Consider the following 16,417-nt stretch of genomic DNA (forward strand, 5'->3'; position numbering starts at 1 on the left):
GTTGTATCAGATGTCTTTCCCCGTGAAACAAGGTATAGGTACTTATGACAGATAGTCTGTAGTAGAGTAGCTCCCAAACGACACAACCGATTTTCATTTTGTTTTTTCGTCATAGTTAATGTTAGGAAGAACTCAACTAAGTTCCTCCCCCGGACATTCAACAGTAAACGTAGCATAACTTAACGGCTAATACGATTTTGATATAATATGGTTAATCATAGATAAAAGTTATGCGACTTTAACTGTTGAATTTCAGGGGATAAACTTAGTTTAGTTTTTCGTAACCTAGAGTGACCTTCGTTGGCTACAGACTGTGTCTTGTTGTCTGTGGTCTTACAACACGCCGGCCTCGTTGATGGAGAGCAGGTAGCTGCGGATGGTCACGATGAAGTAGAAGTTCACAGCTGGAATAGAAGAAATGGGAAGAAATTTAGATCACTCTGAATATAACAGTAGAGAAAATACATGCTGGACCATTGGTAAATAATATGGAATGTCTTAGAATTTATCAATGTGGCTTGGAATTAAAAATACTAAAGAATCATAATCACAGCCAATATGAACAGTAAATCCGTAACCGTAAAGTTGGATACAGGTCTCTACCAATGAAAACCGTAAAGCCATCCATCGTAGTAGAAATTTGTTCTGCCACAATAGTAATAGGTTATTTGGCAGTCTCTACTCCTGATACAAGTACAGTGAGGACAACAAATGCTGACTCACTTCAGACACAATAACTACAGTCAGGGCAACAAAAGCTGACTCACCGAGGTACACGAGCTGCGCGATCACGTGGGACGCCTCCATGTGGAACAGGGTCTTCAGGAAGCCGATGATGAACAGCACCAGGAACACCATCCAGAAGATGCAGTACTTCTTGATCATTGAGGTCTTCTCCTGTGGACGGAATTATAACGTCATTTCAGTGTTCAGAGGCCGCACGATATGAGTGAGCGCGATGCAAAAGTTTGGCATGTCATGATGTAGTATGTTTGCGCGTCTTGCAACTCGTGGTATCCCTTTAGGTTTTTTTTTGTTTATATCCGATTTGTTAGGCTGTTCACTGGAATTTGTATACTATTTCTTAATTTCATCTTATCAGTAACGATAGACACTAATAAAACACATACAGATTCCAGTGACTTTCCTATGCAGCGCTGAATGCGATGCGTCCGTTGCATACAATGCAATAGACGCTTACATTTACAAACTTAAACTACTTAAACCCTTACACAATCCTTACCCGATAAACAGAATACACGAAGAACACATCAGCGAGGAACTTAAGGAACAGCAGCAGCGCCATCAGCACCACCATGGTGTAGACCAGGGTGCTCATGGAACCCTCGTCGCCCTCGCCGAGGCGCCTCGCCACGGCTGCTGAGGAGTCCATGTCCACGGCCACGCTGGTCAGCAGGATCGCGTGGATTAGGGTCATCACCTGGTGGCGAAATGAGGAGGGTGAACAAAAGACATGATAGGTAAGTACTCTAACGAGTCATGAGCAATGAAAAAGTTCTGCCTGTGTCATTGCTGTACCATATGTCACAGGAACGATTACATTGCTCGTGAGTGTAGTTTTTTGTGGAATATAGGTCTAGAGTTCGTTTTAGTAAGCTACTCGCAACGGATTCGCAACAAACAACTCGCTGCGATGTTATGACGCTTCTCGCGCACTCAACCAATCGTATCATCGCAGCTATAATATCGCCGTGTGGAGTTCAATGAAACTTTAAAGAAATGCGTGGCACGACGATAGTATGGTCCGATCCTAGCGATATCCTCGCTTGTCGCGATCGCTCGCCCCTAAGCAAGCCGACTATAATAACTTTCCTGTCGCGGCTTTAGGTAAGTATATTTACTTACAGCATTGATGACGCCGATGATGATGCAGCCTGTCTTCAAGTCGAATACGTAGCAGAACTTGTCCAGCACCGGGAGCTCCATCTTGCCTGAAAACATTCATATAAATAGTCACTAGCTAATTTTTCATTGCACGTGGGTGTATGGTGTGCTATTCCTACCTATAGGCACATATCGACGGGAGTTGACAGAATGGTTGGATTTGTCCTATAGAAGACACAGTCATGAGCCTACACTCAGGGAGGTAGACCTCCATGAATTGAGACTCATGACTATATCTTGTCGACAATATTTAAGTGCTATTGTAACTTCAAAAATAGCAACTGAAAATAAAATTAACACTCTCATAAGCACCTTTCGTTAAATGTTGTTACCTATATTTTATTTTATTATATACCACCTTCCACCACCGTTGTGGATTACTTTTTATAGAATTGTTGCCATGCTTCTCAATTATTAATTCATAAAGTTTCTTTAACACATTCATTCATAACTACATATAGATTAGAACGTACCAAGAAATTATCAGCTGTTCAAATACAACGCACTATCACCGCCCCTCACCACTTCGGAAATCAGCTCATCACCATAATCATAACTCTGGACGCTCTCCACAACTGTTCCATCGGTTATTTACTTTTAATTTACGATCAAGCTACATGGCAGGAATTTAGGAGGCGCCTCACAAGGACAATATACTCGTAGCACTGTCAAACGCGCCGGGTTTGTGGAGTAGTAAAACGTGTTAAGGGGTATCGTATCGTGAAAGCCGTAACTGAAACCCGACACATGGGGGAATTTCGGAACCTTTGGCAGCACTGTCGGTATAGTTTGGCCAATGAGTGAAAGTAAACTTCAAACAAAATAATGTTTTGTGTTAATGTAATCTTAAACTTAATGTTAGAAATCTTTCTGTGTAACCTGTATATGTGTTGTGTTAAGTAAATAAATAAATAACTTATCTATCTATCTAATACTCTACAGGACAATTAAGAGCCTCGTATAAGACTGATGTTTGCTTTAATCTCTACGTTTGGCAGGCGATTAGGAGTTATCAAAAAATCGAACAAAAAACACTGCATGAGCATTTGTTTTATAATATACTTATAGAGTTTGTGCTCTTTATAAACTGTCGATTAAAACTTTGTATTCTATGGTATATATTTAAAGTATTTATACATAAAAAAGACACCTAGCTACATTATGAATAAAATTATAAAATATCTTGAGTACAATAAAATAATAACAATGAACACCAAATAATATGACGAGATATTCCCCTTAACCCCAGAGTCTGCCTGGACCCTGCGCAATACGGCCTTCAGGGACCCGATCGATCGCTTTATAGGACACCACCCTCTACAAAACCAACTTAAAAATGCATCTCCGTCATTGAACTCTAGCTCCAACCTACTAGAAGATAAAATTGTGCGTAAACGGGACGGGGAAAGGGGTAGATAAACTGTAACAACTTCATTAGGGTTTGAATGTTAACGCCTGTTGAGTGTGTGCGTGTATTGGCTGTGATATTGTTTGCTATGAGTTTTATTGCAGGCGCTTTGTTCAGTCGTTTTAGTTAGCCATAGTTTACATTTACAGTTACAGCCATTCATTCATCATCATGGGTTCCTTATAATGGTTAATTTATTAATATAAATTAAATTAAAAAACAATGAAAATGAAATAAGTACCTATTAGTATAGTAGGTAACCCACACCCGATATCTACTCTAAGCCAGGTTACCTACCTAGGTATGTGGACGTCAGCAGTTAGGTAGATGCGCTCGTGTGCGAGTGAAATATGACCTACCTCTCCTAGATATGACCTACTTACATTTAAATATCACTCGTATTGTAAGTATATTGATTGACCCATTAATCGTTTGGAGACACCCTGTGTAGGGTAGTTAGGTAGGTTTTGTATATTTTTCTCTTCGGGTTAAATTTACTTTTGGCCCAGAGAACCAAATTATAATAATGTTTTGGAATAATTAACCGTTTATCAGTGTAATTAAGTGAATGTATTAAAAGGAAACTGGGTACTTACTTAATATTCATATACATACTTATATGAATACGTATTAGGCGTAAAGGTTTCTACCGACGCGTATAAATAACCTAGACTTAATCTGATATTACCTAGTTTACCCTACGCGTACAAACACATACTTACTTATACTTACTCACTTACAAATTGTCCTCATGAATGAACATTGCAATCAGTCCGTGTCTCCTGATTGGTGCTCCACTACAGCCGGCACGTCAATTACATTCACAGAATAATGTAATACCCGAATTACATCGTTACGTCATGAACGTCAGTCACCATGCGCCCGCGCACACGTTTGGTCACATTTGTCGGTGCGCTGTTTGCGATCATCGGATTCGCGCAGTGTCAAGGACCTAGGACCGGTAAGTTTGTTTAGTTTTGGATTCTAACCCTAGTTAGGACTCTTGCATGATAACAGCAATGCCCATTGTAGAGTTAAATATTACTTACACTTAATTAACATTGCACTTGAGTAGGCGAGACCATAGCCGATTTATAAATGTTTCGCTATTTCGCTTACCTGTCTACGTATTTTGATGTTTTACTTATCTTTTAGTATAAATAAGCTGTTTTCGCTAATTTAATCTGTAGAAGATTATTATTTAGTTTTGTATGTACTTAGCCAGACAGATAATTATGTTTTGTTTGTGTTTAAACAGGTGTAACGTACCTATCAATTAATTAATTTTATTGCAAGTAGGTAATTAGGTATGTAAGTATGTCGAGATTAATTTTGGAAAGACATTGCACCGTAAATTAAGTTAATACCACCTAGGTTTTCAAAACTTCCGTTGGCTGATACATTACAACAGTTATAATAACTAACCGCCCAACCAATTCCTCCCCAGACAATGAGTTCTGGTCGTCCCTGGTGTCCCGCGAGCTGGAGGAGGCGCTCCGGGTGAAGTGGAACCTGGGCACCGCCAGGAACGTGGTGCTGTTCATCGGAGACGGCATGGGGCCCGCCACGGTCGCCGCCACCCGGCTGTACAGGGGCGGGGAGTCGCATCGGCTGTTCTATGAGACCTTCCCGCATGTTGGGATGCTGAAGGTTAGTGAGATATTGGAGTATTATCTACCATTCCAAAAATCTCCTTCTCCTTCTTCACCGACACGGCTGGCACCTTCATGATTCTCTCCCAAAAACCTCCTATCATTCTCCACCACAAATTTTAAAGTATGCTGCGTTGGCTGGGTTGCTATGAATGCAATTGCTATAATTGGTTAGGCATGCATAGCTCTGATGTATATGGATTTCTTTCACATCTTCGTAACATAATAACTATGTAGCTGCTGTATAGCACATCTCTGGCGGAAGGCACCCCACGTTGATCCATGACAGTATAGGGTTTCTAGAGCGAAATATGGAGATTATGGAGGCAGTAATATAGGTACGGTCAATGTTGGAATAAATAGAAGGAATTTATCTGTGTTTGACTATAGTAGGTCATCTACATAGCGTGTCCATGACAAACTAGACTTATAAGTAAACTAAGGTTTGCCCCCGTGGATAAATCTCAGTCACGTATTTAAGTTAGTAGGTAGTTTAAGTAGAGATGGAAGTTTTAATCTTGGGTTAAATGTTATTGATGATAGTAAATTATCAGAAAAGCATAAAAATACTAATTGTAATGACATTAATTTAATATTCTAGCCATTATGACACTGACCTATGGCCTATTTATCAAAAACACGACTTTATTTTTACAAGTTACAAATTATTACGAGTTATGTTATTATAGATGGTATCTAGGTACTCTTTCCTCACTCCTCAGAGATTTTTACTGAAATTAGGTAAGTACCTAACTAACTAGTTACCTAGTTATCCTATTCTTGGATTTCGAACTGGTTTGATCAAATGGCGTTAAAACTATCCTGCATAGAAAAACACGGAAGCGGAAAGTTCTCGTTTAAAAAAAAGTCAAATTTAGGAATAACTCAATGGTTATAACACTCAAATAACTCCTTCCAGACCTACAACGCCAACTACATGGTCCCGGACTCCGCGTCCACCGCCACAGCTTTATTCTGCGGAGTGAAGACCAACCAGAACACAGTCGGAGTCGACGCCACGGTGACGGAGGGCGACTGCGCCTCGGGGCTGAGGCCGGAGTCACGGCTGCGCTCGCTGGCGGTGCTGGCGCAGCAGGCTGGGAAGAGCACTGGTGAGGATGAGGAGACCTTCATAATCATCATTGGCCCTCTATCGCCCGCTATTAGGTCCCTCCTTGTGTGGAAAAACTTGTCCAGAACCTTGCTGATGTCATTATGACCATTAGGTAACATAGACTGCATCCTGCATATGAGAACTAAGCAGATGCGCCAGTTTAGACTAACAGCCTTTGATCGTTAGTAATTAAGGAATCTGTAACGAGAAGATAGTTATCAAGGAGCATACAATTACACTATGATTGCGTGGCGACGTGACACGATGGCGAGTCGGTCATAACACTCATAACGCCAGTCGTTATTTGTCCTTGATCATTTGACGCCTTTCTGTGAGGACAACAACTGATCAATGGCCTTGCTCTAGAATATCCAATGCAAGCTAAAACTCCCCATAACCCTAAACTTCTTTCACCTTCTCCCCAGGTCTAGTAACCTCAATGCGCGTGACGCATGCGACTCCCGCACCACTCTACGCCCACAGTGCGGACCGGCGCTGGGAGTGCGAGGCCGTCATGCCAGCTGCTGCTGTAGCCGCCGGCTGCAAGGACATCGCCAGGCAACTGGTGGAGGACGAGCCTGGGGCTTCACTCAATGTAAGATTGGTTTATAGTTATAGTTTATGGTTTTACCTTCATGCTTTATGACGACGACGCAACGCAACGCAACAATGGGATCTCTCGATTACTGGTCCGATGGCTAAGACTGTAAATGATGGCTGTTGATGTTGCTCCCGGATGCAAGGACATCGCCAGGCAACTGGTGGAAGACGAGCCCTGGGCATCGCTTAATGTAAGATTGGTTTATAGTGGCTGGGTAGACGCTCGCTGACTGGCCATCATTATCACTCTTAGCTACCAGCAGTTAGAGCGAGACCACCATTAGTACATTCCTTCATCGCTGCATGGTTTTCCTTTCAGTTTTTATGAAAAGCCATTAACAACGACGCGCAACGCACGAATGGGGTCTCAAACTGATAAGGTAGCCAAGACTGTACTGTAAATGACGGTGGTCATGGCTGTTAATGGTGGCCAGATGCGCGACTTCACTCTTGGACCTACTTATTGATGACTTTGATTTCTTGGTGTTTGATGTCTAGATAAATATCGGACAGCTTGGTCTTATTAATCTTAATTTGGAATTGTGGATCCCATCAGCATGACACAATACAACTCTAATTGTGCCTGAATCTGCCTGATGAACATGTGGTTATTAAAACATCATTAGTCTGGATCGGGATAACAAAACAAAACGACAGTCATTAGCCATGACATAAGGTAGGTGCTACTCGTATACACCACATAGGGGAACCCGGGGTAAGATGGGGTCGCGGGGTAAGACGGGACCCCCCACATATATGCAAAACTATACATCTTAGGAATCTGAGTAATGAGCCAATAGAAAGGCTTGAATGATTGACCTTTAGTGCGCCAGTGACAGCAGGTGTGAGCGCATGCGTTTTTTGTGTAAGCTCAATTGTTTGTTTTTGCGTAGTGTCCATGTTATTTTTGACCGGTAGAAACAACGTCACAACACAGTAAGTAAAACAGTGGCATTTTTGGTAATTGTGTCTTTTTATTTAAGGTTTGGTACGCTTTGTTTAAATATGTGAAAAATCACTTTAACATTTAAAATATTTTTTTTTATGAATAATTTTTATAAAAAATATAACGTGGGGCAAGACGGGGTATTTTTGGAGGGGCAAGATAGGGTACGGATCTAGCTTGGTTAAGTTTTTTTTTTCTCCATCCCGATATTTGACATTGTAGAAGGGCTCTAAAAGGGCTACAGGGAAGTTGGCTAAAAAGACAAAGCAAATACTGCCTACGAAGAAGAATAACAACGAAGATGACTGTGTCTACCTCTACTTGAGGATATCAACAGTCCTACTTTAAATCTAAGGAAAAGTGGGTCGGATTTCAAAGGTGCAGGCGTTGGGCTCACACTGCAGGTGCTGATGTTGACGATAAAATCACAAAAGAAGTGTTGTTTGTCTGTTTTGTGCCCCACATAGTATACGTACCCCATCTTACCCCGTACATGGGGCAAGATGGTTTATTTCCCATTTTTTACATTTCTTAAAATAAGTCAATTGTAATGATTACTTTTTTGGCAAAAGCTGTGCCAAAGTGTTCGTCATTAAGTTCCTAATGAGCCATAAATAATTGATAACGTTGTGGTTATAAATACCTGTTGTTTTTTTAATTTTCCCTTAGCGACCCCGTCTTACCCCGGGTTCCCCTATAGCTTTGCCCTACCATCTAGGATAGGTACTTATGTCAATCCCAGACCCACCAACCTTCCATCACTGCAATGCCTTCCTGTTTTATTCTAAACCGGGTTGGTTTCGATCAATCACAACACCTCCATTCCAGGTAATAATGGGCGGCGGTCGTCAAGTCCTGGTCTCCAACTCCTCGGGCTCTCCCTCCGACCCGCTGGACACGTGGGGCTGCCGGCGCCAGGACGGGGCTGACCTCATCCAGGAGTACCGCAGGCGGAAGGAGGAACGGGGGCTGAGGTACCGCGTCGTCAGCAACAATGGGGAGCTGGAGAGCGTCAACTTCAATAACACGGATTATCTATTAGGTGAGTTACGTGTGGAGGATTTTTAATATGCTGATACGAGAAGGGTTATGTTTTGATGTACGTTTATCAGTTTATAAGTCGATAAATTTATCGTAGATTAATTATAATTTTTCTTCTGAGTCATTTGTTTGTTGTACTACCAGGATCCCACGTAGGTATAAGTACCTACTTAGTAAGTCGTGTACTTAGTCGATTCTTTGTTTTATAATTAAGCAACTACACCTAGCTATATCTACATAGGTACAGTCTCGTGGCTTCACCACTCTGCTATCTAAGTTTGCGGCCCAGTGGTGGGTTGTCCTTAAATTAACTGACATAAAAAATATATATCTAACCATGACGCACACACCAATGGGGTATCGCCCTAGAGACTCGCTGTACCAACTCTGCCATGATGCCCCATAAACCCCTACACCCCATCCTCAGGTATCTTCGCGAACGGCCACCTACAGTACGAGCACGAGAAAGACCCGGGCCCGGCCGGCATGCCGACCCTGGCCGCCATGGTGGACGCCGCCATCAGGGTGCTGAGGAAGAACGAGAAGGGGTTCTTTCTGATGGTCAGTGATTCTCTTAAACGTCTGAACGCATTGAGTCCCGAGTCCGCGTTGTTCTATGTCTGAACGTAAGGAAGTATGAACCCAAAGGGAATTAGATGATAGCCCATGCAATTTCACTCCTATGCGCGTCTTGTCATGTTTGTGTGTGTAGGTACTGTGTGGTATGGTTTTCATGAACAGCCTTAAGCATTTTACATTTATTTTTAGCAGATGCTGTACCGTTGGGTCCAAAAAAGATGCTAAAAATAAATTTCAAGTTACAGTCAATGCACCCGAGTTACCTAACTTGAATTCGAGCAGTTCGATGCACTGACTTGCCCTCCGGTCGATCACTCTGCAGGTTCAAATATTTAATCCTGTTTTAAAGTTCAAATCCCTTTGGCCTCTATAACAGGAAAATCAATAAAATTCAAAACCAAGTGTCTTGAAGACATCAAAAACTAAATAGGCATTTACAACTTGGCTAAAACTCGAATTTCCCTGCAACATCAGGTAGAAGGCGGCAACATAGACATGGCGCACCACCGCGGCAAGGCCAAGAAGGCCATAGACGAGTCCGCGGCCATGGAGCAAGCAGTCCAGGTGGCCTCCGCGCTGGTGGATGAAGAGGATACCCTGCTCATCGTCACCAGCGACCACTCGCACGGGCTGCAAATCAATGGGTTCCCAAAACGGGGGTCTAGTGTTTTCGGTTCGTTATTTTTAGCTATCGTTTTATTGGAATTGCTTGGTAGGAGAAGCAAAGGAAAAAGATCTCAATTCCATTGAAATTTCTTTGAGAGAGATTAGGACGGCAACGTCTGGAGAAAAACGGGATACTCTTATTTTGGAGTCAGTCTCTTACAGCATCCATTTTCTACCACCCTGGATAATGCAATGGAAATGCAATTGTTATGGCTTATTACTTCCACCATCAACACCACTACCTATTACACCTTTTGAGTACCTACCCATCTTCAATCAACAGGCATAGTAAAGAACCCCAACCCTGCATACGGCCCAGACTACACGACCCTGACCTACGGCACCGGCGGGCCCGGCGCTATTCAATACTCGGTGAAGGTTGACGACAATAACAACACCTCCGTGGAGCGACGGGACCCTAATCTTGATGATACTGAGGACTTCGAGTATGAGCAGATAGCGGCTGCGGCGGCCATTGAGGCATATCATGGTGGTGATGATGTGGCTATTTATGCTAGAGGTAAGTTCAACGTCATTAGCCAATCAGTGATCACTGTTGCACCGTACTTTCCTAAGGAGCTGTACATGCTCACCCACACCGTTAGATACCGGTTTTCTGATGTGGAAAAATACTCCGCCGCTTATAGAGGCCCAATACAGCCAGTTTTCTCTAAATGAAAGCCCTTCTTCTAGCCTAGCACTTCTAATGTTGCATTTCCACTCTAAACTACTCTACTCTGTGTGCAGGTCCATACAGCCACCTGTTCCACAACGTGCACGAGCAGCACTACGTGTACCACGTCATCTCGTACGCCGCGCGCCTCGGCCAGTACGCGTCCAGCCAGGTATAGGGTACATGCTAGAGTCCAAGCCACCACTGAAGTCTTACGGCAAAACGGAACTACAATATAAAAGTCAAGCGGCAATGTCTAGTTCTGCAGAGTTCTGTGCATGCAGCGCCGCGTCTATCGGAGTTGAGTGGTGGCTCGGACTCGATAATATTTTAACCATTTATTTGGAGCGATATTTTTATAACTGTATAGTATAGAGTAAAGTAACTATTTGTAAAGCGGAGTTTTCTGATAGTTTGTAATCAAACAATATACCGTCCATAGAATAGTTGAGCTATCAGGAAACCCCTTAGTTAGGATGTGAATGAATAACTACCTAATATCTATTAGATTGTTTGAATCTAAAATTATAATTATTTTAAACGTATTATTTGCTATGCTTATGCGCAGGAAACAGTACGTGCGAGCTGCGTGCTCACAGCCGCCATCTTGTTCGCGACCGCTTTGCTCACCCGGTAATAGTGCAGTGTGCCTGAAGCGATGCGGCCTCCTTCGCGCCGGAACTCTGTGGTGTGGGGCGGAAGCAAGGAGGTCACTGCAAAGGAGTTCGAACTGCGTATTGTGATTAGTGTTTGAGGTGCAAATTGGTAGCATAGCGCGCAGAGAAAAAAAACACTGGTTTCTGTGCAGCCAGTAACATGTTGCTAATTTCGACCGCTATCTATTTGCACCTTTCTTGGTCAGTCTAATCACAATAGGTTGTAACGACTGCATTAAAGAAGCTAAAGCTTATGCTTATTGCTTTCTGCTGTAAGCATAAATATTTTTTTATCTATTTATATTTTTCATGTATTTTAAGACCTAGTTAAGTTTTAGACAGGCTGTTACTAAATTATTCCTATTTTAGACGACGACCGAATGGCGTAGTGGTTAGTGACCCTGACTAATGAGCCGATGGTCCCGGGTTCGATTCCCGGCTGGGGCAGATATTTGTTTAAAACACAGATATTTGTTCTCGGGTCTTGGATGTGCCCGTAAAATGGCAATAGGCCCGCCCCCTATTACGTTGGGACTAACATAACACTCTGGCGAAAAGTGGGTGCAGCAATGCACCTCTGCCTACCCCGCAAGGGAGTACATTAGTACAAGGCGTGAGTGCGTGTGTGTGTATTCCTATTTTATATTTTGGATATTTTTAAATGTTCATGTTAGTTAAAATAAAGATGACATATGTATAACAAAGTATATTTTATTGTCGTACAGACATAATTCTACATCCACATCTAGTTTTGTACATTGGCATAAAAATAACACCTCAAATATTAGATACAAGATACAAAAGTTCAAGGTATCGAATAACAAGGAATAAAATATAAACTATTAAAAGCACATTTAACAATGCGAAATTAAGTATTTCAAGATCACAATATTGGAAATAATGAGCTAAGGGCTCCACCACCACCAACTCTCTTTAAATTAAAAGGCATGACCTGTGTGGGAGCGATTCATTCATTCATTTGCATCTTTAGGTACCTACTTATGAGTGAAATTATGAATGAATGAGACCCGTCACTCAATGATCAACCTCAGGAACCTTTTGAGCTGATAGTTGTGAGCCTGTGGATTAAACTAGGTGGATTCTCAAAGGGCAAGCATTGTAAGTGTTATGAATGGGCAATTTTCACAACGTTTACAATGTTTAAAAATCCACCCTGTTTATTTAGAACTAAGATTTGTGATTGTCGACGCGCCGTGAGCATCAGATTAGTATCGGGTTCGTATCGCCATCGAGAATAAATATTAATGTAAGTAGGGATTTTAAACAGCGCCCCCTATATTAAAGGAGAACTTAATGACGAACAGAAATTTTTATAGACATAGGTTAAACCGTAATTTCTGTGAGTTAAATATGTATATCTATTAACAAAATGCTAGACTTCTCGACGGCGATACGATGGCACTGCAAAACCCTTGCATACGCAGTGTTTGTTCAGAGCTCATTCTCTTATTGCTACGCCTGCCCCTCATTTCACGAAACAAAACGACAGCGGCATTTTAGCGACCTGCATTTTTATCGGTTCCGATATAAAAAAAAGGTTAGTTTGAATGAACTAATCTACCGTGTACCTGTGTCATCTACGATTTAGTTATTTTTTAATGAGCCCTAAGACATCATTCCATTAAGGTTGCCACTTGCATTTTTTTATGGGGGTAAAACGCGTTATCCTTTAGGAAGTCTTCTGTAAAAATGCGAGTCGCTAAAACACCATCTTCATTTACTTCCGTGCATCGAGTCCCAGCCTGGTGGTCTACGTGGCGGCCGGCGCGGCGGGCGCGGCGGGCTCTATGAGGGGCTCGGGGGGCGAGGGTGAAGACAGCTTGCGGTAGACCAGGCCTCCTATTATGGCGATGACCACGCCTCCAATAGCGTACTTCACCCACCACCAACTGAAACAAAAGTCATGGTTAGTATAGAGGTCGGTATGGTAATTTATGGCATGAAGAATGGTTTTTAAGAGCCTTTAGAATGGAGGCACTACTGTCGTGATTAAATCTATTCACTACATAACACTACATTAATATTATGTAAACTTACATAATAACAACATAAACATGTACAAACATTAATGAATCATACATACGTAATACTTTATTATAAGTACATATTTACCTACCTAATTATTTATGTTCTTAACTACATACAGAAAGGATATGAAGGATTATGTAACAGATATTTGATACAATATCTCTATTAGAGTATTTATTTTTGTTCTTCTATCTACTAACTAAAGTACCGACAAAATGTAGCCATTTCTTTAACAATACCTATCATCGGCTCCGGGTCGCGGACAACATATTGCGCGGTGCCTTAAAAATAATTAAAATAAAGTAAAAAAAATTAACGCAAACGCGATTTTCTGTAAATTAAATGAATTAATATTATTCGGGGAAAACAATAAGAAAGTCTATCTAGACAGATACTTTGGGGCTACCTATGTGTAAATTTCAACAAGTCTTTAATTTATGGTGTGGCGGATAAATATAAATTTACCAATGTGAACCACTTGTGTACCTCACATCTGGCTTATTCATTATTCAACAACTAAAACCTAACCCAACAAAAAAACAAAACAAAAAAACCTTGGCGGGCACGTATCAATAGTGCTGACCCTCGGGCTAGGCAACCTCGGCATACAGGGCTCAACCCCCCTGTCCAGTCCCACTGCCCTGCGCTCTTCCGCCCTCGGTCGTCTGGGAGACGCGAGGCCTGGCTTCACGCATGAGTGCTGCTTGACTGACCGCTGGGACGAGCCTGAAGGTGACCTTGAGCCGCGCGAACGCGGGCGCGAGCCGGCTGGGCTGCGGCGCGTGCTGCGTCGTGATTGGTGGAGTGAAGGGTTGTTGTATGGCTACTATTGGTGGATTTGATGCGGCTGTTTTCGTGGATTGGTTTAGGGTTATATGACTACTCGTATCTACGCTACAGGCCACTTATCTCGGGCTAGGGTTCAGCATTAGGATTGAGGTAGTGAGGGTTTTGCAGTAGGTAATAGTTTATCATTGAAGACAATCATCATCACGACCCATTACGTCCCCACTGCTGGGGCACGGGTCTCCTTCCAATGAACGAAGGGTTTAGGCCTAGTCCACCACGCTGGCCAAGTGCGGGTTGGTTGAAGACAATATTATATCTCAAATACAGCACACAAACAGATAAAGATATAACAGTTCAGACAGGCAGTTTATAAATATGATGACGTTCTCAATTTGCAAGATGTGCTTGATACATCAAAATATAATAAACATTTATAGTACCCAAAGAAAAATACAGTGTACTATGAGATAATCACTAAAATAATATTAGAAAATAAAGTGTAACCTGATTTCTTTCTTTGTACATGTGTTGCAGCTGTTGAAGAAAAATAAAAACATAAAAGTAACAACATCATAAAGATACTTTGATACATCACATTTTTTTTTCGCAACGCCACTATTAATTACCTTATCTCATAATAACATGATCTAAGAATATTTTGGTATAAGGTAAGTACCTATAATAGTATTTATTGCTAATCCATACCATTATTGTATCATAATAGAATATTATTACATGAGATAACATCTTATGTAACTAATGACATTTTCTTATCAGTTTTAGGATGACTCTTATCATATTATTATTTACACATAATCTGTCTTTGTTAGTATTATCTACATAAACATAGTGATTTGGAAAACACCAAAATTTAAATTAACCACAGTATAAACCTAAAATTCTTTGTTAAACACTCTTGAAATCACATCTGAAAATCTATTTTTTTACTGAATAAAATATATTTGACATTGCAAAGTTTTGTGCCTTTAGAATCAACATCAGTGTTTTCTAGAATTAAAAGTTGATTCACACATATTATTGAAGTCACAGTATTGTTTATTATATTGCCACAACCACAACAGTGATAGTAAAATTATTCTTTCAAACATTTTCTATGTAGTTAATGAATATTTCAGTTCCACTCACCTGCTTCCTTCTCCTGCTTCAGACACTGGGAGATCTCCGATGTAGTACTTCTTTAATAATTTCCTGCAAATGAAAGGGAGCATCTGTTAAATAATTGGCTTTTCTGCATACCCTTTTAGCTGCGTACACACCAGGCCAACAAAGGCCAACGAACGGGTTACGTTGGCCTTCGTTGCTGCAATCTGCCCTGTATTATGTATGATAAATATCCATTGTTGGAATAACCGTTGGCGTTCGTTGGGCGTTCGTTGGCCCGGTGTGTATGCAGCTTTACAGGAGTTGATGATGTGTTTTAAAGTAGCACTCACAGGTAACCTTGGTGAAAGAATTTATATTTTTCTTCAATATACATGCAGACAATCAAATCTTTTAAGATGTAGTAGAATCTTTATGCTGTTAAAAACAAGCTCCTATTCCACATTTGAAAACTTACTGTAGGTATTTGATAGAGTAACAAACCTGGCATCCTCGCTGTGGCCGACATCTTCAAACTGGCGGGTGCCGTCCTGTCCAGCCACTTCCAGCAAACTGTCTGCACCTCCAGGGTGCTGAAATAGTGACAAGAAACTTAACTTTAGATTGTATGAAATTGCGTGAAAAATTATGCAAGTATTAGCAGACCCTTGGCTTATACAAGCTAGGATATGCCCAAGAACTGGTTAATCATAATAAATGTAGTCTTCAACGAAGAAACATTGAATTCAAGGTAAACTGACCTCTTCTAAGAAAGACGTGACATCGTACACCTTGTTGGCGATGATAATCCAGGTGCTATCACATCGATGATGTTTTTTAACTTCTTCTCTGGAAATTATTCTGCTCATTTTTGTTTGTAAATTAATAAACTATTCAATTAAAATTCCAATTTTGATTTGATCCGAAAAAAATAAAATTTTGCTAATTGATTGACTTGACTGACATTTATGTGTGTCAATGTCAGTGTCAATTGTCAAAAACATGCCCATTACTCTGTGATCAAAAATAGTGCTGTGCTTAATCTCAATAATGTTAAAATAACTGTTTTATACGAAAGAAGCAAATATAATAACGTTAGTTTATACCTTTTTTACATCTATTAATATAATAACAATATTAGATCCTATAACATGCTATAAATAATTTATTTTAATACGTGACGTTCGATCTGTAGATATCTTATCACATCAAAATTAATCTGTCGCCACCTGCCCTGC

At 41.0% G+C, this 16,417-nt stretch overlaps 3 protein-coding genes across 6 annotated transcripts; 1 reads left to right on the forward strand and 2 right to left on the reverse strand.

Annotated features, from left to right (window-relative positions):
* Nucleotides 1–38: 38 nt before the first annotated feature.
* On the reverse strand, nt 39–1,947 carry LOC105380701. The gene is made up of 4 exons (XM_048627435.1): nt 1,867–1,947; nt 1,244–1,441; nt 768–897; nt 39–404 (listed from the first exon to the last, which is right to left on the reverse strand). The coding sequence occupies exons 1-4, from the start codon at nt 1,945–1,947 to the stop codon at nt 334–336; spliced, it is 480 nt and encodes a 159-aa protein (XP_048483392.1). The 3' UTR covers nt 39–333.
* Nucleotides 1,948–4,116: 2,169 nt separating this feature from the next.
* On the forward strand, nt 4,117–11,366 carry LOC105398431 (alkaline phosphatase). The gene is made up of 10 exons (XM_011570542.3): nt 4,117–4,274; nt 4,761–4,963; nt 5,885–6,077; nt 6,505–6,674; nt 8,454–8,667; nt 9,094–9,227; nt 9,720–9,918; nt 10,195–10,431; nt 10,659–10,756; nt 11,153–11,366. The coding sequence occupies exons 1-10, from the start codon at nt 4,190–4,192 to the stop codon at nt 11,219–11,221; spliced, it is 1,602 nt and encodes a 533-aa protein (XP_011568844.3). The 5' UTR covers nt 4,117–4,189; the 3' UTR covers nt 11,222–11,366.
* Nucleotides 11,367–12,192: 826 nt separating this feature from the next.
* LOC105398518 (cytochrome b5) lies at nt 12,193–16,151 on the reverse strand. 4 transcript variants are annotated; one of them, XM_038114019.2, is made up of 7 exons: nt 15,941–16,151; nt 15,684–15,772; nt 15,225–15,287; nt 14,583–14,612; nt 13,844–14,074; nt 13,529–13,570; nt 12,193–13,150 (listed from the first exon to the last, which is right to left on the reverse strand). In XM_038114019.2, exons 1-7 carry the CDS (start codon nt 16,046–16,048, stop codon nt 13,012–13,014), a joined length of 702 nt encoding a protein of 233 aa, XP_037969947.2. In that variant the 5' UTR covers nt 16,049–16,151; the 3' UTR covers nt 12,193–13,011. The 4 variants fall into 4 exon arrangements, with proteins under 4 accessions (XP_037969947.2, XP_048483222.1, XP_037969948.2 ...); XM_048627265.1 differs by lacking the exon at nt 14,583–14,612 and having other exon boundaries at nt 12,194–13,150; XM_038114020.2 differs by lacking the exon at nt 13,529–13,570 and having other exon boundaries at nt 12,194–13,150.
* Between the last annotated feature and the right edge of the window lie 266 nt (nt 16,152–16,417).

The sequence above is a fragment of the Plutella xylostella genome, chromosome 18 (genome assembly GCF_932276165.1).
Source record: "Plutella xylostella chromosome 18, ilPluXylo3.1, whole genome shotgun sequence".
Taxonomy (NCBI): domain Eukaryota; kingdom Metazoa; phylum Arthropoda; class Insecta; order Lepidoptera; family Plutellidae; genus Plutella; species Plutella xylostella.